Below are 22,352 nucleotides of genomic sequence, written 5' to 3'. Positions count from 1 at the left end.
CCAACTTGGTGTGCTTGCGTCTGTTAAATGTACTGGGGTTCAAATGGACGGTATTTGCCCTAGTGCTTTGTAAAGTCCTGGGCCTGAACTTAATTATGACCCAGGTAGAGCACTTCTTTGAGAAGAACTGAGATAACTCACCCAGATTTTTTGCTTTCGGATGGAATTTAAGGAATTTAGGTATATGGCCAGTTAGCAGGATTAGGGAAAAAAGAATTATCATTTGGTGGGTGGCAGTCCCTTTATGTACATTATGTCATTTGATCCTTTGAACCCCCATGAGATAAGTAGGTATTTTACAGGCGAGAATATTGAGGACTAGAGAGAGGTGGGTGGTTACCCCAGATCTAAAGCTTGTTAGGCTCTCCTAGCAGTCAGGCTCTGCAGCAGACAGTGGGCGGCTGAGCAACCAACCGTGTGTGCTTCAGCTTTTGTCAGCCCTAGTTTCTTTTCTTAACACCCATTATTGTCCAGGCCAGAGACTATTTTACTGTAGATGGTTTGGGAAAAAGTTTTAGTTCAGCATACGTGTTCATCCTAGTGTTTATGTTCTTTCCCTTTCTCTCCTGGATGGTATTTCTGTGTAAACATCATTGTGGCCATAAAAATATTTGGCTTTCTGTTGTGCTTATTTTCTCAGGGGTTATGAAGTGTATTATGTGTATGCAGTGCATTTAAACTAGACAGAAAGCAAATGTTTGTTTAGTGGAATAGGAAAGAAATGAAATTCATGGCATATATGTGCATATTCTTTTTTTTTTTTTAAGTTTATTTATTTATTTTGAGAGAAAGAGTGTGTGAGTGGGGGAGGAGCAGAGAGGGAGGGAGGGAGGGAGGGAGGGAGAGGGAGAGGGAATCCCAAACAGGCTCTACACTGTTAGTGCAGAGCCCAACATGGGGCTCGAACTCATGAACTGTGAGATCATAACCTGAGCCAAAATCAAGAGTTGGAAGCTTAACTGACTGAGCCACCCAGGTGCCCCAATAAATGCTTATTCTTTAAAAAAAATTTTTTTTTATGTTTACTTTGACAGAGAGAACAAGTGAGCAGAGGGAGGGGCAGAGAGAGATGGAGAGAGGGAGGATCACAAGCAGGCTCTGCACGTCACAATGCCCAGCCTCACGTGGGGCTCAAACTCATGTGAGGTCATGAGCTCAGCCGAAATCAAGAGCCAGAGGCTTAACCGACTGAGCCACTCAGGCACCCCTAAATGCATATTCTTAATATATTATCACTTCTATGTATCTGGAGTCCTATATAGATCAAAATAAAGGATTTCGCTTCCTTGAGTCTGGGGGCAGTGGTGGTGGTAGTGGGAATGTCAGCTGCAACAGCTAGCATTTGTAGACCTGTTACCATGTATGTATATGTGTTACATTTGTTATATACATGTTACATGCATGTTTCTAAGGGCTTTGCTTGTATTAGCTTTTTAAAACCTCTCCATAAACCTCAGAGATGGTGGTATTATTATCTCCATTTTATAAATGAGGAAATCGAAGCACAGAGAGAGTAGGAAACTTACCTAAGGTCATACAGCTAGGATACATACTACACTGTCTTGGCAGTTCTCAATCTGAGTTAATTCAAATTTGTATTGTTAACCACTTAAATACATGACTGAAATGTTTCTCCATTACTGTTATTGTTTCCTTTCCTGGGGCTTGAACTCAGTGTGCTTTTTTAGGGGCACTGGTAATTATTTTCAAAGTAAAATTATTTTTTTAAGGTTTTTTAAAGATTATTTTCAAAGTAAAAATGACCAGGCCTCGCAGAGTTCTATATAAATCACTGGAATTACTGAGTTATACTCAAGGAACTAAGGCAGTCCTTCTCACTATGTATTATTAACAATAGTATTTTTAAAATTCAGGTATGAAAATGTTACACATTCAGGAAGGTGCTTCAATTCTGTAAGATATTGAAATGGAAAAATTCGTGTGTTTAAATGCTGGCTGGTGGAGTACTGCTTTCAGTTACAGCAGATATGGAATATCTAAATGGTTTGTCAAGAAAAGATAAAGCAAACATTTTTTCCTATTTAGCAAGCAGTAATTCTGGATTCAGAAGTGGTATTTTGCAGGAAGAAAGTTTGCGTTGACAGAGACAGAATGTTCTTGTAAGTTTGAGAAAATTTTTATTAGCTAAGAAATACTGTGGATGCTGTGTAATGAGTCTTAATGCCTTTATGTTAAAGTCAGTATTCCCTCCGTCCCCCCCCTTTTTTGTTTTTTAGCTCTGAAAAGGACATGGATGAAAATGAAAGCAACCAATCTCTGATGACAAGCAGCCAGTATCCTAAAGAAGCAGTAAGAAAACGCCAAAATTCAGCACGGAGTTCTGTAGGAAGTGATTCTTCTAGGTTTTCCAGGAAAAGTTTCAAATTGGATTACAGACTAGAAGAAGATGTAACTAAATCAAAGAAAGGAAAGGATGGCAGATTTGTCAACCCTTGGCCAACTTGGAAAAATCTCTCTATTCCAAATGTTCTTAGATGGCTGATAATGGAGAAAGATCACAGCAGTGTTCCGTGTTCCAAAGAGGTAGCGTTTGGTTTTTCTGGGGGGCTCTTATTATCACTTAATTTTGCTGTGAATTGTATCATGACACTCAAGTTAGTTAATTGAGCTCCTTTTATATGATAAGGCATAGGGCTAAGTTCTGAGAAGAAAAAGTGAATAAGGTGTCCTCAAGTTCATAACTTAGCAACAAAGTATGTATATGAATAACCACTCTGATCTGGTGGCAATTGGGGTAGGAATAGAGTGCTTTAGAAGTACAGGATGAATGGATAAATAAGATGTGATCTACATACATAACATACAGTCAGTGGAATACTACTCAGCAGTGGAAAAGAATGAAATCTTGCCATTTGCAACAACGTGGATGGAACTGGAGGGTATTATGTGAAGTGAAATAAGTCAGTCAGAGAAAGACAGGTATCATATGTGCTCACTCATGTGGAATTTGAGAAACTTAACAGAAGACCGTGGGAGAAGGGAAGAAAAAAAAATAGTTACAAACTGAGAGGGAGGCAAACCATAAGAGATTCTTAAATACAAAGAAACTGAGGGTTGATGGGGGAGGGAAGGGGGGAATGGGCATTGAGGAGGGCACTTGTTGGGATGAGCACTGGGTGTTGTACGTAAGCGATAAGTCAAGGGAATCTACTCCCAAAGCCAAGAGCACACTTTATACTCTGTATGTTAGCCAACTTGACAATTAAAAAAAGTACAGGAAAGGAAGCGGTGGATCCGAGCTGGTAGGGCTGGAGATGGCTTCTCAGAGGAGGCAATTTGATATTTGATCCGGGCCTAAAAAGATAAAAAGTATTTTGGCAGTGGTTTTCAGGTGGATGATGGCATGAACAAGGTCATGGAGGTGAGAATGTGCATGGCATGTCCCATCAAGTAGTAACCTGATGTGTGTTTGCCCAGAGTGCTTGGCTTTTCGTCCTTGGACACGGCCGCTAAAACTGTGAAAGGAATCTTCGGATAACCTTTCCAGACCTTAAAAAATTGGCAGTAGGTCACTGACCTTTAAATAAATGATATTTACCTAGGGTGAAACTATTTTTTTTTAAGTTTAGTTTCTTATTTTGAGAGAGAGAGCATTCATGTGCAGGGGAGGGGCAGAGAGAGAGAGAGAGGGGAGAAAGAGAATCCCAAGTAGACTCCGTGCTGTCAGCACAGAGCCTGATGCGGGGCTTGAACTCACAAACTGTGAGATCATGACCTGAGCCGAGATCAGGAGTGGGAGGTTTAACCGACTGAGCCACCCAGGTGCCCCTTTAGGATGAAACTAATTAACATTTGGCATACAGTTTATTAGATCAGTGTGATTACATTTGGCAGGGAGTGGGTGGCTCCCAATTGCAAGAGCTGTTTCTTGCCCCCTCTTTTTTCTTATTTTCTTGCTTCTCTCTACCACCTGTCTCCTTTGGCTTCTCTTTTCTACCAACCTCTGTCCTACAAGGCTTTGGAGGAAGTGGAGAGAGAGAGAGAGCGCGAGAGAACTTGATGTTGGGAGTGGGGGACAAGATGAGAAGAGTGGGGGGCATCCTTGAAGGCTTGATCTGCAGTGGGAAAGACAACAGGGGGAGTGGCTGCTTGTGGTGGTAGATCCTTGGGTAAGCGTGTCTTTTTCTTTTTAAGGACATGGGATTTAAAAACGGTATTAACACTTTGATGCTAAGGAGTGTTCACAGTATTAATCCTAGTTAACAGAGTTGATTAATATGATTAATGCTTTTCTAACACCTTGTTAGAATGAGGCAGGCAGGGCATTAATAGATAAAACCGTATTACGTGTTTCAGCTTTGAGGCCGGGAGGAACAAGAAGCCTCCCCCCACTTGTTTTTTCCTTCTGAAGAAGCCATATGAAGAGCAACATGGAAGGGTGTTGTGAAGAGGAGGGGTAGGGCAGGGGGCTACCTGTTTGGGGTAAATTTCCTACTGGTTTTGAGCCACAGCTTCTAAAACTGCAGAGGCAAGCAGTGGTAATTTTAGATTTGTTTCATTTCATATGGGAAGTGAGCGATCACACGAAAGCAGAAATACATCTGTGTGTTCTAAGGATTTGGAGATATTCTAGAAACTGGGTTGAATGAGAACTTGCCAGGCTAGTGGTTCTGAAGCTCTTTTCCACCCTGGCTCCTTTTGAATGTCTGATGAAAGCTGTACACCTTATGTGGACATAAACACATTGCCTTTTACTGTAATTTCAGTGAGTTCATGGATTCTCTCAAGCCTTTCCTCATTCATTCACTCATCCATTCACTCATCCATTCATTTAGTTACTACTTATTTATTTAGCATTTTTTAATGTTTATTTTTGAGAGAGAATGAGAGACTGAGCATAAGTGGGGGAGGGGCAGAGAGAGAGAGGGAGATACAGAATCTGAAGCTGTCAGCACAGAGCCTGACACAGGGCTCAAACCCAGGGACTGTGAGATCATGACCTGAGCCGAAGTTGGACGCTTAACTGACTGGGCCACCTAGGCGCCCCTCATTTAGTTACTATTTATTGAGCACCTGCTGTGTGAGCACACAGTTCTGGGCAGTAGAGGGAGACCCTTGAACAAAGCAGAAAGACACTGTGGCATTCTTGGACCTTGGGTTCAGTGGAAGAGAGAAATAGTAAACAAATGGGTAAAATATGTATTAAAATATGACTAGTGCTTTGAAGAATAACAAAGCAGAGAAAGGAATTAGGGTGGAGATGGGAACTACATTCTTTAATGAAGTGTAAACTTTTTTTTAAAGGCAGAATTGTTTAATTGAAGTATGGTTGACATATAATATTAGTTTGAAATGTGTGACACAGTGATCTGACAGTTACATACATTACTCAGTGCTCACCATGATAAGTGTAGTTACCCTCTGTTACAGTACAAAATTATTACAGAGGGCGCCTGGTGGCTCAGTTGGTTAAGCGTCTGACCTCAGCTCATGATCTCACGGTGCCTGAGTTCGAGCCCCACGTCATGCTCTGTGTGGACAGCTCGGAGCCTGGAGCCTGCTTCAGATTCTGTGTCTCCCTCTCTCTCTGCCCCTCCTCTGCTCATGCTCTCTCTCTCTAAAATAAACATTAAAAAACTTTAAAAAAATTATTACGATATTATTGACAGTATTCCCTATGTTGTACTTTTCATTTCTGTGACTTAGTTTATTTTATAACTGGAAGTTTGTACCTCTCAATCCCCTTCACCCATTTCACCCAGTACCCTACACACACCCCTTCTGACAAGCCAGTTTGTTCTCTGTGTGTAGGAGTCTTTCTTTTTTAAATTTACTTGTTTGTTCACGTTTTTTAGATTCCACATAAGGTGAAATCATATGGTGTTTGTCTTTCTCTAACTTATTTCACATAGTGCCCTCAAGGTCCATCCATGTTATCATTCTTTTTTATGGAGGAGCGATATTCCATGGTGTATATATACCACATCTTCTTTAACCATTCATCCATTTTTTTTAAGCCAGAGTTTATTCTTACTTAAAACTAAGAGTCTTTAAAATACCCAAAGCCAGAAGAATTTCCAGGTTTGAGATGGTATCACAGTCAGGTGATGGCTGCTGCTGCTTCTTTTTCTAAAGCCTCAGAAGGATCCTGGGCAATTTTTCTTGAAAATGTTTCTGGTTTGAAAGCTGATGCCTAGTTTGCTTCATACATCAATCCAGTGAGGAAGAAAAGCACAGTGCCAGTAACAGTCGTCATTGCGAGAGAAACACATCTAGGTTCCCCCTCGTTTCCACATACAGCTAAGAACTAGATCAGATGCATGTTGACTTTTCTTATTTTCATATGTAACTAGAGCTCTATGTTTAATCCCTTTACATTGGCAAAATTATTAACTTTTACCAACTTTTAAATATGATAGTCTTCCACATTTTCCAGAAAACCACCCCCCAAACATGAAGAATACCTGCTTCAGATGATTGGGTCCATTCAGAATGTAATCAGATTCTGGAAATTGTTTTTGTTAGACATTGGGGGGCTAAAGTGTAGTGAAATAAAACTTCAAATTATTGTTTTGGAAGGAGACAGGATAATATACACATAGGGTTATAATTACTATATATTAGGCAGTTTATATCATTATAACATATATAACATATGTTAATATGTTATAATGATATAACCTGTAATTTACAGGTCTAAGTAAAATGAAAACTGGTCATTAACAAAGCTAAACCATTTAGTTGGCTAGTCAGAAAATGATTTCTTTAACTTGGACCATTTCTGATACTTGCCTTTTCTGGGCAGCATGCCAGTTCACAGGCTTCATGCTGTTGAGACGCTGTCATTGCTTTGGGTTGTTGGAAAGCTCAGTGACTTTGGTTATTGTTGATTATAGTTACCAGAGTCCAGGGTAGGGGAGGGGGAAGAGACAGTTGGAGAATTTCAAAGAAGGAGGGAGGCAGAATGTCCTGAGGTTCACTGGTTGGAGGAGGCTGTCCTTACCAGTCACTACTATAGAAGTGACTAAGGGACGGTCACATTGGAGTATGAGACAGACATGGAACTGAGAAAACGCATCCTGGACTGGTAGGAAAAGTGGAATACCCGGAGTCCAGAAACCAGGCTCAGGTTCAGGATACCTCACTGAGTACTTGACTTTATTTCTAACAGATCCTCAAGGCACTTTTTTTTTTGCGGGGGGGGGGGGGGCTTGTTTTGTTTTGTTTTTTTGTCCATAAGGTTAGGATAAGACAGTTCAGTCCCTAGGATTTTGAGGTTCACATGACACATGAAAGTACTTTGAAAATATAATACACTCTTTAGATGTAAAATATGGAAGAATAGAGTGGTGCCCTTTGAAAAAATGAAAAACATCAATTCTATTTCTGCTGTAGTATGCTAACATGTTGCTTTTTTATCTTTATAAAAATTACATGTATACAGAGTTTCTAAGAAGTCATGGTGCTGAAAGGCTTATTAGACAAATACTGTTCCTCTAACCAGCCCCTGTAACCTGTCCCCCCTCTCTGGAGGCAACAGCTTAAAGACCTTTAAGTTGTTTCCTTGGGAGCTTACCTTCATCTTTTATTTATTTTAACTTTATTGTAGTAAGAACACTTAACATGAGATATACCCTCTTAATTTTTTTTTGAAAATAGTTATTTTTGAGAGAGCGGGGGAGGGGCAGAGAATTTCAAGCAGGCTCTGCACTGTCAGCATAGGGGCCAATGTGGGGCTCAATACTACGAACCATGAGATCATGACTTGAGCCAAAATCAAGAGCAGACTCTCAACTGAGCCCCCCCAGATGCCCTACCCTCTTGAATTTTTAAGTGTGCAAAACATTATTGGTGACTGTAGGCACAGTGTTGTAACAAGCAAGTCTCTAGGGCTTATTCATCGTGCTCAACTGAAACTTTAGGCCTGGCAATAGAAACTGCACATTTCCTTCTCGTCCCAGCCTCTGGTAACCATCATTCCACTTTTTGATTCAGTGAATTTAACTACTTAGATATTAACGTGTGGAACCAAGCAGTGTTTCTGTGTTCCTTCATGTTTAGTGTCAAATTTAACTCCCTCTGTACCCCTCCCCGTCTCTCTCCCACAGGCCTACTTGACCTCTTTATATGCTACGGTGACTGTATCACTGTGATGAACCCAGTCATGGACCGTAGCCATGTCTCCTTTCTTAATATGCTCTTTTCCCCCGAGGTTAGCAATGCCTCATTTTTCACCTGCTTAACTTTGTATGTATTTATGACTGATTATTTCCCTCCTTCTCATTCCTTCTCAACAGCTTTCCTGAGGAGAGACTGTAAGCTGGTTTCTTAGCACTGGGTTCTTTCTGGGCTGACAGCCCTCCCGCTTCTCTGCAAGCTTCCATTCTGGAGTCTCCCTTCACCACCATCCTGGACCCCACTGCCTCTTCAGTGCTGGCTCTGTCTCCTGCACCCCACTTGTTCCTCTTTCTTGAACAGGTTCTATTTTGGTGGAGCACCTTTTTTTCTTTTTTTTTTTTTTAATGTTTGTTTATTCTGGGGACAGAGAGTTCATGGGCGGGGAAGGGGCAGAGAGGGAGGGAGACAGAGGGCCCGAAGCGGGCTCCACGCTGACACCAGAAAGCCCAGTGCCGGCCTCCAACTGACGAACTGTGAGATCACAACCTGAGCTGAAGTTGGACACTTAACAAACTGAGCCGCCCAGGCACCCTGGTGGAGCACATTCTTAATCAGTTTCCTGAGAAAAGGGTGCATAGAAAGTCAGGTTTTTGAGAACTTGATTTTTCTGAAGTATCTTTATTATAATTTTTTTTTTGCCATTTTTAAGTTGTAGTTGACACACAATGTTTATTAGTTCCAGGTGTACAATACAGTGATTTGACAACTCTATATGTTATGCTGTGCTCCCATATCATTGACTGTAATACCTTACATTATACCTTTTGTTCCTGTGATTTATTCCATAACTGGAAGCCTGAATCTCCTTTTCTCCTTTACCCATTTTGCCCATCCTCCCAACCCTCTCCCCTCTGGAAACCATCAGTTTGTTCTCTGTATTTATGGGTCTGTTACTGCTTTTTGTTTGTTCATTTGTTTTTTAGATTCTACATATAAAGAAATCATGTGATAGATGGCTTTCTCTGACTTACTTAGCATAATACCCTCTGGGTTCATCCATGTTGTAAATGGCAAGATCTCTTTCTTTTCTAAGGTTGATTAATAATCCATTATATATATACTTAATATATATATGTATTATATATATGTACATGTATATATATAAATATATGTATCCTACATTTTAATTATCTGTTTATCGACACTTAGGTTGCTTCCATTTCTTGGCTATTGTAAATACTGCAGTAAACATAGGGGTGCATATATCTTTACAAATTCATGTTTTCATTTTCTTTGGGTATATACCCAGTAGTGGTGTTACTGGATTGTATGATATTTCTTTTTTTTTTTTTTTTTTTAATTTATTTTTGGGACAGAGAGAGACAGAGCATGAACGGGGGAGGGGCAGAGAGAGAGGGAGACACAGAATCGGAAACAGGCTCTAGGCTCCGAGCCATCAGCCCAGAGCCTGACGCGGGGCTCGAACTGACGTACCGCGAGATCGTGACCTGGCTGAAGTCGGACGCTTAACTGACTGCGCCACCCAGGCGCCCCGTATGATATTTCTATTTTTAATTTTTTAAACAACCTCCACACTGTTTTCCACAGTGCATCAATTTACATTGCCACCAACAGTGTATGAGCATTCTCTTTTTTCCAAATCCTTGCCAGTGTTTTTTATTTTTTCTTTCTTTCTTTCTTTTTATTTTTATTTTTTAAGTAATCTCTACAGTATGGGGCTCAAATCTACAACCCGGAGATCAAAAGTCACATGCTCCCCTGACTGAGCCAATCAGGCGCCTCTTGTTATTTCTTGTCTTTTTCATTTTTTTTTTTACATTTTTTTATTAATGTTTATTTATTTTTGAGAGAGAGAGACACACACAGACAGAGCGCAAGTGGGAAGGGGCATAGAGAGAGGGAGACACAGAATCCAAAGCAGACTCCACGCTCTGAGCTGTCAGCACAGAGCCCGATGCGGGGCTCGAACCCACAAACCGTGAGTCATGACCTGAGCTGAAGTCAGATGCTCAACCAAATGAGCCACTCAGGCGCCCCTTGTCTTTTTCACTTTAACCATTCTCACAGGTGTGAGGTGATATCTCATTGTGATTTGATTTGTATTTCCCTGATGATTAGTGATGTTGAGCATCTTTTCATGTGTCTGCTGGTATCTGTATGTCTTTGGAAAAATGTCTATTCAGATTCTCAGCCCATTTTTAAATTGGATTATTTTCTTGGTGTTGAGCTGTATTCTTATATATTTTGGATATTAACCCTTTGTCAGATATATCATTTGCAAATATCTCTTCCCATTCCATAGGTTGCCTTTTCATTTTGTTGATGGTTTTCTTCACTGTGGAAAAACTTTGTTATTTTGGTTTAGTCCCAGTAGTGTATTTTTACTTTTCTTACCCTTGCCTGAGGAGACACATTTAGAAAAATGTTGCTAAGGCAGATGTCCAAGAGATTACTGCCTATATTTTCTTCTAGTTTTATGATTTCAGGTCTCACATTTAGGTCTTTAATCCATTTTGAATTTATTTTTGTGTCTGGTGGAAGAAAGTGGTCCAGTTTCTTTCTTTTCCATGTAGCTGTCCAGTTTTTCCAACACCATTTGTTGAAGAGACTTTCTTTTCTGCATTGTATATTTTTGTCTCCTTGGTCATACATTAATTAACCATATAAGTGTGGGTTTATTTCTTGGCTCTGCTATTCTGTTCTCTTGCTCTGTGTGTCTGTTTAGTGCCAGTGCTATACCGTTGTGAGTGCTGCAGCTTTATAGTTTATCTTGAAAGCTGTTCCCATCTGTGCCGTCAAGGTGGATGGCAAATGTTAATCGGGGTGCTCACTTGCCTCTCAGACCCAGAACATTCCGGTATTTACCCACTGTTTGGCCAGAGTAGTTAGGGACTGGCTCCTTTAAATTCTAGTTGTCCTTTTCACCCTGTTTCTGTGCCCCATGCTCCCCTCCCTCAGTACCATCCCTCCCTCCCACTGCAGTCCACAGTGAGCAGGGTGGGAGTTCCCTTCATGACTGTGTCTCCCTCTCTCTTGCTGTTCTCTGTGTGGTCCCTCTTTCATTGTGCAGAAGCTGTTGGGTCAGCCCTCAGTTCTTTGGGAGGAATTGCTCTAAAAATAGGTGTAGATTTGTGATGGCCCTGGAGGAGGTAACCATTCTTGGACCAGAACTGTGTTTCTGTTCTCATTCTTATTGGTAGTATGGGTATAGAATTTTTGTTTGGAAACCCTTTTCTCTCAGAATTTCAAAGTATTACCTCCATGACATTCTTTGTAGTATTGCTGTAGAGAAGTTCAGTGCCAGTCTTGAACCTTTGTATGCCCTGTATTTCCCCTGTAGAAACTTTGAGGATCATCTTTTTTGAAACTTATCCCAAGTTGTGTTTTACTTATTGATCATGCTCGATGCCTCGTGATGTGAACTTTCAGATGTGAAAGTTTGTTTCTTTCAGTTCTAGGAAAATTTGAGTATTCTTTGAAAATTTCCTTTCCTCATCCTTTTAATTTATGAAACAACTACTAATTAGGTTGTGGATCACCTAGATCAGTCCTCTGTAGTTTTCTTTTTCCTGTATTTCATCATTTTTTTTTGCATTCTCACAGATTTCCTGACAATAAATTCATTTTTAAATAGTATGTGTTTCAGAGTTTTAAGAGGTAGTGACAATGTCAAAATTTGAGTTTCTTTAAAAAAGAAAATACAAATACCTTATGATCTTAACTATGCATAGAAATAGGACTGTGTCTAAAGATAGCATAATGTTAACAGTGGTTATAATCTCTGCAAACAGATGTATGGATGGCTACTCTTCTTTATATTTTACTGGATTTTCCAAACATTTTATGAAAGGTATTTTCTTTTATAATCAAGGAGAAGTTTAAAAATATTAAGCCATTCTGATGGATCTTGTACGCCTGCTACACACAGCATGGCAAAAATATAAAACATTACCATTGATAATTGAGGTATTTTGGTAACATCTATCTCTGTTCCGTGTTCACATAATATCGGCAAAATAAATGTGAAAAAGAAAAATAGTTTTTATTTAAATCAGAGTTGCAAAGCAAAACTGTGAATTTCCTCAGTAAAAAGGTACTTTCAGTCGGAAGAAAAGCTTAACTAAATTCTTTAAACATAATTATTTTTAAAAACATTTTAGCAGATGTGCATCATCTCTCATGCGCACACATATTCTTAAAATAATTATATTATTAAGAATATGGGTTTCATTGTTTTAAAGTTAATGAGTAAAAGTTATGCCATGGAGAAAGCTATGGTTTAATGAAAAGGTAGGGTCTTTAGAGCCAGGAAGACCTCAGTTCCACTCCTGAGTGAGCGTGCATGCGCTTGCTGTGTGCCCTGGGCAACCTTCTTAGTGATTCCTCCCCCTCTGTCTGGGTATCTGTAAAATGGCAGTGACATTCCTTCATTAGAGTTAGATGAGAGAACCCACCTATGGCATCTGGCAAAGAATAGTGGTTGAATGAATGTTAGGATTTTTCCCTTTCCCAAAGAAAAGTAAATATTAACTAGTATCCTGGTTAATTATGGGCCTAGGGATTTTCCCAGTTGCAGCTTTAAAAAGGAAGGCCAGCCAAGAAAGTCCTAACCTAGTAAAGAAAATGCCAAGTGAGTGCTTGGTTTCTTCAAATAAGAATTTCCCTACCCCCATCTACGTGCTTTTTTTTAACTTTAATAAAATCTTAAATAATAATAAAGTAATCTCTATACCCAACATGGGGCTCAAACTTAAAACCCTGAAATCAGTATTCACATGCCCTACCAACTGAGCCAACCAAGTGCCCCTCTAACTGCTTTTTCAAACTCTGATTATCAGGGGGTGCCTGGCTGGCTCATGCCAGGCGGTAGAACATGTGACTCTTGATCTCAGGGTCATGAGTTCAAGCCCCATGTTGGACATGGAGCCTGCTTAAAAAAAATTGTGAAAACAACTCTGATTAGGACAAAGTTATTTTTTCTTTTTTTGAATCTCAGTTGTTGACTGATTATTATGGGACATAGTGTTAGAGATCAGATTCTTTAAGGTGCTCTTTTGTAATGGGCTGAGAAACCATATGGCGTGCAGAAACATGGTGTGATTGCTTAATTCAGATGTCTCGTCAGTACTTTGCTTTTTAAAAAAAAAAACAGCTTAGGTGAGCTATAATTCACATACTCTACAGCTGACCTGTTTTAAATGTACAGTTCAGTGGTTTTCAGTACACTCCAAGTTGTGCAACCATTCCCACATTTAATACATTTTCATTACCCCAAAAAGAAACCTCATGTCCTTACTCAGCAGCTCCTAGTTCTCTTACCCTCCTGCATCCCCTGGAAATCACGCATCTATCTTCTGTCTCTACGGACTTGCCTCTTGTGGACATTTCATATAAATAGGATCATACAGTCTGTGGTCTTTGGTGACTGGCTTCTTTCAGCACTTTACCTGTTAATCTTCTGTTTGGAGAGCAAGGTGAGGCGGCCAGAGGTGCTCTGCTAAAGGTTTAGTTAGAAGATACTGTGGCTTTTAAAACTTAGAGCAAAGGGGCGCCTGAGTAGCTCAGTTGGTTAGGCATTCGACTTCGGCTCAGGTCATGATCTTGTGGTTCAGGAGTTTGAGCCCACATATCGGGCTCTGTGCTGACAGCTCAGAGCCTGGAGCCTGCTCTGGATTGTAGGTCTCCCTCTCTCTCTGCCCCTCCCCTGCTTGCACGCACACTCGCTCTCTCTTCAAAAATAAGCATAAAAAATTTTTTTTAATTAATAAAAAAAAAAACTTAGAGCAAAAAAGAGGTGCAGCTGTTTTCAGGGAATTTTATTACAGATATTTTGATGCACTATTTAAACATGATGCTGCTTAAGATTTTTTAAATGGTTTTAATAACAATTCAAGTTCCACATATTGAAAAAATGCAATTGAATGAGTTTTGACTTGTTTATATATTCATGAAAAGATCACAGGATGATGTACATCCTGTCATCTCCAATAGTTGCCTTGTATCCCTAGTAATCCATCTCATATCCCTGGGCTGGTACTTGTGGCTTTTTTTTTTTTTTTTTAATATGTATTAAATGAGAAAATTAGGACTGACTTAGGAGTCCGTGGTGGGAGATAGTATGTGTGGAGGCTAGCAGGCTGACCTTGTGTGACTGTCATCACTATTTGTTTTCTCCTCTGTGAAACAGCATTAGTTAACAGGAGCTACCTGCAGTATTATGGTTGGTCCTAAGTTAAACATTTTTAATGAAGTAGTTAGTATGGTGACTAACACTCCATAAATGATAGCTCTTGTTAGTGTTATTTTGTGTTATACTAAAGTACTTGACATATTGGATGATTCATCACCATCACTACTATGTGCCTAGTGTGACGCCTAATACTCAGATACTCAGTTTATATTAATTCTCTCCCTTTTCCCTCATTGTTGATAAGTATACCACATGACATTTGTTATTGTTCAGTAGCCCTAACTCCTACCAACTTTGAGAACAGATCTGAAAAATTTCCACTCATTCATCCAACAGATTTTGTCGAGCACATGATGTGTTTGTCCCTGCACTGTGCATTGCGCCCCATGGATGGTTCCAAGTTGAGTAAGACGTGAGATACATCCTGTATATGCCCATCCAGGGTTTGGGCAGAATATCCATGGATGGTGCATGAACAGAGTGGGGTGGAAGTTGAGTGGCTGGAGTGATTGTCCCGGTCTGTGGAGACTTGGTGTTGGCCCCGTGAACGGTATGTAGTTAAAGGTCTCAAAGGGATCAGAGGGAAGGCATTTTAACCTGAGAAATGGGTTCAGTATTGTGCAGGGCTCCCGAGCTCTATCTGGGAGCAGGAATCAGTCCCAGTGTCGGTGGGACACAGCCCTGCAGGAGTTGGGTGAGACACAGCTGGAGAGGAAGACTGGGGGAATCCACCCCAGGCTTCCTCCTGGGCCGAGGAGGGGAGTCGTGTTTTGTCAGTCAGTAGAGAGCCTGTAAAGATGTTCCAGAAAGGGAGACAGTTGTATGGTAAGTAGACTATTTTTGAGGTGGCTCTGGTGTATGGATTGAGTTTGACAGTAAGACAGTTTAGTGATCAAGGAAATGGGTAAAAATACAGAGTTGGTGCCTGATTGTTTGTCCAGGTTGTGGTTTCTTTCCCCTTCCGGAATACTTGCAGAGTGTTTACGGTGTGCCAGCTGCTCCTGATGTGGTTGGTCCCCACCACAATGAAGTGTAGGTACAATTATACTCCTTTTTCAGATGGGGAAACTAAGGGTTAGGGTGGCTTAGAGGGTGTTTGCATTGCCCTCCACCTCTGCTGCTCCTTCTCTTCCCCTGTCGGGACCCTTTTCCCATTCAGACCGTCTCTGTGACCTCAGCTTTCCTTTCCTGGCATCTCCCCCCATTCCCTCTCTTGCCTCCACCTCCCTGCGGTCCCCTTTGTTCAGTCTTCATCTGTCATGGCAGCTGTTGTGACCACACTCCAGGTCGTCATTTGCATTCCAGAATGTTTTCTCTAAACATAAATTGGGACAAATCTTTTTTTTTTTTTTTAAGATACTTCCTGTCTGGCATTCAAGGCTTTTATTGTGTTCTCATCCTTCATAGATTGTCGCCTGTCCCCAAATGCCACTTTTGTTCCTGTTTGGCTCTTTGCCTTTGCTTGGGCATTTTCTCCACCTAAAATGACCTCCTTCCTTTTCTCTGCATCATGAACTTCTTGTCAATTGGTCAGGAAACTCACACAGATTACTGTGTCGCCTTAGGCGACTGGACTCTTTATTCCTTCTTATTGGGCTGTAGTGTGTCTTGTATTTTACGTAATTATCCAATACCAGACTTGTTAAAACTGATTTGCTGCAACTTACAAAAATCCACGTAGCGGTAAAAAACAGATGAACAGAGAAGAGCAAAAGGACTCTTAGGGTAGAGAAATAAAGCCAAGTATAAAGTTAGTATAGAAACATGTGCTGTCATGCCCTGCACAATGTTGGAAGTAGCTTTTTCCCAACTTCCTGGTGCAAAGAGGGAAGCATGAACTGTTATGAGTTTTCCCAGTGGCCAGATGAATAAGGCCAGTTGCTCTGGTGAAGAACTTTTCCTGATACTGAGGATTGAGAGAAATGTTTCTGGGGTGAGTGAGAAGGTGGGGAAGGAGGTTGGAGATATACTGAGTCTTAAAGACCTCTCTCCAGTACATACATGGCCAGGTTCATGAGGCGTCTTCCTGTAAATGACCTTGATACAGCGGTAGAGCATAATACTAAAGCACAACTTAGAAAACAGTTTTATAAAAGCCAGGACTGTGACCCTAAAACAGAGCTTCTGTAAGGATAAAATGGAGAATAACCAAAGAAGTAATGCTTCTGTTTTGTTCTGGTTACTGTTTTACATCTATTTACCCCCAAAAGCAGTCACCTTCTCATAGGCAGGGACCATGTTCTGCTTTGGTTTGATCCGAAGGAGAAAACCTTATGGGTGAGGAATGAGGAGAGCCGTCCGTGACTGGGGTTTGCTCAGTGCTCTGCTTCGAGTTCTGTGTGCTCAGATTCATATCTGAGATACAAGGTCTACCAATAAATGGCTGTAAGTTTTCTTTACTCTGTCCAGGAGCCCACCTGTTTCTGACACCATTTTTAGCAGCAAATGCACCAGCCAAGTAAAGGGGCAGAGTGACTGCAGCTAGGCTACAGTTTTGCTTCCAGCACTTACAGAAGAGAGCTTCTAAAATTTTAAATAAATTCAGCAATGCTTGAAGTTGCACATTTAATTTTCCCTTTGTGTACTGCATCTGAGACTAAGATGACCTGATACTGTCATGATTACTGAGTCAGATTTGGAAAGAGGTATGCATTTTCATGCAAAAGGCAAAAATAGCAAATTTATTGAATGAGGTCATTTCTCCCCAAATAGCCCTTCTCTCTATAATCAGAGTCCAAATATGTTGTGATACCTTTTATCCCCCCCACTAACAGCTGCTTTTCTCCCTTTCTTTCTGTGCATAGGAACTTGATAAAGAGCTTCCAGTGCTGAGGCCGTATTTTATCGATGACCCCGAAGAAGCTGGGGTGCGGGAAGCTGGCCTCAGAGTCACATGGCTGGGACATGCGACAGTCATGGTGGAAATGGACGAGCTCATATTTCTCACAGACCCCGTCTTTAGCTCCCGTGCGTCACCATCGCAGCACATGGGTCCGAAGCGGTTCCGTCGTCCCCCGTGCACCATAGGTGAACTCCCCCCGATAGATGCTGTCCTTATCAGTCACAACCACTATGACCACCTGGACTACAATTCTGTCATCGCTCTGAATGAACGATTTGGTCAGGAGTTGCGATGGTTTGTGCCTTTGGGTCTCCTCGACTGGATGCAGAAGTGCGGCTGTGAGAATGTGATCGAGCTGGACTGGTGGGAGGAGAATTGTGTCCCCGGACACGATAAGGTCACCTTTGTCTTTACGCCTTCCCAGCACTGGTGCAAAAGGACTCTCGTGGATGACAACAAGGTTCTGTGGGGCAGCTGGTCTGTCTTGGGGCCTTGGAGCCGATTTTTTTTTGCAGGAGACACTGGCTATTGCCCTGCCTTTGAAGAGATAGGAAAAAGGTTTGGACCTTTTGACCTTGCAGCTATTCCCATCGGAGCATATGAGCCAAGGTATGTACACTTCCCAGGATGGCAGCCCTGCTACGTAATAAGTGGCCTCAACTCTGAAGTAGTTGAGTTTGTGGTCATTTGTGATCTCCTTTCTGATTTTGCTGGTGGACTTTTGGTGGTGGTGGCTGTTATTGGGGGGTGGTGGGTCAGATTCAATTAAATTTCTTTTGAAAGCGTTTCAATCATACCATTAAGTAATTACTCAGAATCAGAAATTATATCACCCAGAAAGATGGACCAAGGTTTAAAGAATTGCCATAACCTAGCTACAAGTTGGCATTCGGTTCTGACTTAAGTTGAACCTACCAGCCAGTAATCAAACCTAGCTCACATTCTTTACATGGAGGACATGCTACATAACTACCTTTCACTTCACATCTGGTGTGCACCTGTCCCCAGCCTGTAGCCCTCCTGTGTTTGGCAGAGAAAAGGCGAGGAAAGCTAGCAATTAGTCCCTTGCAATGGTGTTACTTCAGTCTGTACTGAAGTTAATGTGGCAGTGACCCCACGGCATGCCCCTCGCCCACAGTCAGAGCAGTTTAAAGGTCACACTCGCATTGGAGACCGAGGAGACCCAGCCCTGCCTGTGTTCTATTTCATCTTGTCTAAGGAAAAGGGAAGCGACTTCAAAGAATTCAGTTAGATTTCAGCTAACTGGGTGACAGGAACAAGTTAAACACTAAAGTACATGCACAGATACAGAATTGTATGTATTATGGCATTTTATTTCAGCAATCCTACAAGCAGTAAAACACTAGTTCAAAAATGAATTGAGCAAATCCGATGATTAGTTTCCATCTGATTTTGTTACATGTATTTAACTTGTAAGGTTCACTAAAAACCATTTCTTCACTGTCTTTATGAATGCTTGCTTCTTTCTCCCTCTTTTTTTTCTAGTTTAAGAGGCTGGACACTTTTACCTTATTTTAAAATATTATGAATCTGTAGTAGTGCTTGAACTACACTTTTCCACTATAATTCTAATGAAATCTCTCAAAACATCCTGTTTTCAAACCAATTTCATAGTATTGATCTTTCCTCAGTATATGTTCCTACTGTATTAGAATATCTCATTTGTAATTATGAAAACTCTTCCTGTGTCACAGTATATAAAGATCATACATATGGGATGGTAGAATGTGTACGGATTAACTACACAAATTCACTCACAGAATTCCCTCTTCCTGCTGCACTGTAGCTGTCTTAAGATGGGTGAAAGCCAGGAGGGCAGAATTTGCTCTAAGAGAATTAAAGTGTGGTAGCCTCTACTGTGTAATCCATTGCTCTGGTCAGTACTGACAGGTTTAGAAATAAGGTTACCAACAACTTCAGAGTACTCTCTAAATGTGAAATGATTACACCAAAACGGCTTTCAGTAGTAGACCTGTAACGTTCGTACTTACATTATAGTATGGTCTACGTATTCCATCCAGGTCGGTTAGGAAGTTTTGTGTGTTTTGTTTCGTTTTGTTTTCAAGTAGGCTTCACACCCAGAGCAGAGTCCGATGCAGGGCTTGAATTCACGACTCTGAGATCACGACCTGAGCTGATTCAAGAGTCAGATGCCTAACTCACTAAGCCAGCCAGGCACATCCCCACCCACTGTTTTTTTTTTTTTTTTTTTTTAAAGTAAGCTCTACACCCAATGTGGGGCTTGAACTCATGACCCTGATGTGAAGAACTGCATGCTGAGCTAGCCAGGTGCCCAGGATGTTTTTATTGTAACTTCCACACCAAAATAAAAACTTTACATTTATTTCAGGTAGACGTGAAGGTGGAAAGCAAATCCCTTTGATTTGTTGTAGGAATTAAAAAAAAAAAAAAAATCAACAGAAACACCAAAAACTGTTTTGATCCTGCCCCGAATTCCGAGTGTCAGGAAATAGGGCAGAATAGTACTTCTCTAGTCTGCTGTTGAGGAGAACACAGTGGCTTTGTTCCTAGGCTCCCAGGAGGCCCAGCAGCTCCTAACAGTAAATAACAGCCCTTTAGCTGTTGGAGATGGATAGCTTTTCCATGCTGTGTTGACTAAAATCCAGAAGCACCTGTGTCAAATCCATGTCCATGAGACTTAACTGCAGCAGAGCTGGCAGTAGCAGAGCTGAGATCCACATTCCCAGCAGCTGGTCGAGCTGGGAGGGGTCCCCGTGCAGGCCACTGCCTCCTGAACCCCACTTTCACAGGCATTCGGCAGCCTTACACTGTTTCCACACTCTCTTTGTTCAGTCCCCAGCGTGTACCCTGTGCTTGCTCAATCCTACGCCTCAGTGTTCAGCTGTAGGATGCTCAAATAAAATCCTTGAATGGTAATTGGGTTTTTTTTGCTCCCGGTTTTTCAATTTTATACCCTAATTTTTGCTTTTTGCTTCATGCATTAAAAATGGTTTCAGCAATTTAGGTTCTTTTGAATTGCACTTTTGGTTTCTAGTCATTTATCCATTATCCAGTTTCTTTGATTCATATCAAGATTGCAAAATACCTTTTTAACGATTAAGACCTACCTTTAGAATAAATCATCAGTAAAATCAAATACACATGAAACAACATCTTACATTTCAAAGGGGAGTTTTGCTTGAGACTTAGCTGTGGCGTCACTGGGTTTGTGCAAGTAAGATTTTTGCTTTTTTTCCAGCAGGAAAGTGGGCTCAAAACAGATGTTTTTGCCTAATGTCTTACTCCTGTGCATAACCTTAAAGGTTGATTAGATGAAGTAGTAATTATAACTTAGTGCACATTTCAAAGGCCAGAATTAATAAATTGCTGTTTTATCAGGTGGTTTATGAAATACCAGCATATAGACCCAGAAGAAGCTGTAAGGATTCACATCGATGTTCAGACAAAGAAATCTGTGGCAATTCACTGGGGAACTTTTGCCTTAGCAAATGAGGTGAGTTTGTGATAAAAGTAACTTTCGTTATGTGTTTGACCTGAGAGGATCCTGGGATCAGCACACGTTGCAGTGTGTTCAGAGATCAGACAAGAATGAGAACCTGCACAGTCCTCAAATGAATTAAGGGGGTAAACCACATTAGTTAAACCGTATTCATATACAGTGAAAAAAAAAAAACACCTCATTACATGCTGTTCTTTTGGAAGCATGGGTTTATATAACTAAAACAGGTATAATCTTGGAAAATAGAAAAATGAATCATGTCTTCCCTTTCAAGGGGGCTTTTGTTACAGCAGATGTAAGCTGTGTACATAACTCTAAAATGTGTTGAAAGGACTGATTGCTTCATGGTGAAATAAAGTGCTCTCAAGAGTCACATGTTTGATTTGGAGGGATCAGGGAGGGCTTTATGGGAGAGGTGACATCTGAATGTGGCTGTGAGAAGGCATTTCAAGAGGAGTAAGGGGCAGAGCATAGACTTAGAGGCAGCAAGTGAGGGGAACAGTGAGTGTATGGATGTGATGTGGAGGACAACGGGGGAAGTGAGGCTGGACAGCCTGGAATTTTCAGGAATGTTATTCATCCAGTAAACAGTGAGTGTCTGCTCTGTGCCAGGCAATGGATAAATGGTGGCTTTATTCCTAGACTGATTTTTTTCCTCAGCAAAAAACGTTTTCTCTTTTCTTGGATCTGGGGCCTGTCCTAAGTAAAAATTTAGAAGTGGATGGGCAAGGGGCACCTGGTTAGCTCAGTCGATTAAGCATCCAACTCTTGATTTCGGCTCAGGTCATGATCCCAGGGTTGTGAGATTGAGCCCCACGTTGGGCTTTGTGCTGTGTGGAGGCTGCTTAGGATTCTCTCTCCCATCTTCCCCCCACCCCGCCTGTCTTCCCCGCTCTCCGCTTGCAAACACTCTTTCTCTCTCAAAAGAAAAAAAAAAAGTTTAACTTGGCTTCTCCTACTTTGCTTTGTGTGGCCTCTTCCACATCCCAGGGCCTCTCTGCAGGAACCCTGTGATTTCAGGCTGTTCTAGGCACTCCCTCTGCCTGATTTCTGGCCTGCCGTCTCCCTAAGTTGTATCTTTTTCTGTAGTTACCTAAAACACTGCCTGCCCACCCCTACTGCCCCCAGTTAGGATTCCTGTCCCGTGATGTAGCAACCCCGAGCCACGCTAGGGGGAGATGGAATGGAGCAAATAAATGAATGACCACAGGGCCAGGGGAGGATGAAGGGGAACAGGAGTATGTGTGTGTATTTGAAAAGGAAATTGGATACTGCTTCCCAGTGGCATACCATACTATTCAGTGGCAATTTCTTATTCTATGTGTATATAACTGTATGTTCATTCCATACCCATAGATATGTATTCCATATATGACATACACAGAGCCTTAGATGAAGTAATAGTATTTTTTCAAACCCATTCAAAAAGAGGAATCACGGATGACTCCCTAGGTTTTTAACTTAACAGGGAAGATGCTCATGGTCTTTACTGAGATGGGGAAGATAAGGAAAAGGTAGCAAACCTCAGACTTCATTAGTTATTCAGCTTTCAAGAATTATTCCTATTATAAATCTAACCTCCATCTTTATTTCTTAATGAAACCTACAACTCCGTAAGTCCTAGCAATTTAGAATGTGTTCACATTCTGACATGAGTTGCATAAACCTGACAACTATGAATTTGTTAAATTACAAAGACTACAGAATTTTTGGATGTT

At 41.1% G+C, this 22,352-nt stretch overlaps 1 protein-coding gene across 4 annotated transcripts in view; it reads left to right on the top strand.

Annotated features, from left to right (window-relative positions):
* The window catches only part of NAPEPLD (N-acyl phosphatidylethanolamine phospholipase D), a 46,971-nt gene that overhangs the window by 19,898 nt on the left and 4,721 nt on the right, over positions 1-22,352 (top strand). For all 4 annotated transcript variants that reach the window (XM_058725327.1, XM_058725331.1, XM_058725328.1 and 1 more), the window contains exons 2-4: positions 2,238-2,544; positions 17,095-17,741; positions 20,514-20,628. In XM_058725327.1, coding sequence (XP_058581310.1) covers positions 2,238-2,544; positions 17,095-17,741; positions 20,514-20,628 — 1,069 coding nt within the window. The remainder of the gene's footprint in view (positions 1-2,237; positions 2,545-17,094; positions 17,742-20,513; positions 20,629-22,352) is intronic.

Source organism: Neofelis nebulosa, chromosome 4, assembly GCF_028018385.1.
Source record: "Neofelis nebulosa isolate mNeoNeb1 chromosome 4, mNeoNeb1.pri, whole genome shotgun sequence".
Lineage (NCBI taxonomy): Eukaryota > Metazoa > Chordata > Mammalia > Carnivora > Felidae > Neofelis > Neofelis nebulosa.
This window is presented reverse-complemented; position numbering and strand designations above follow the sequence as displayed.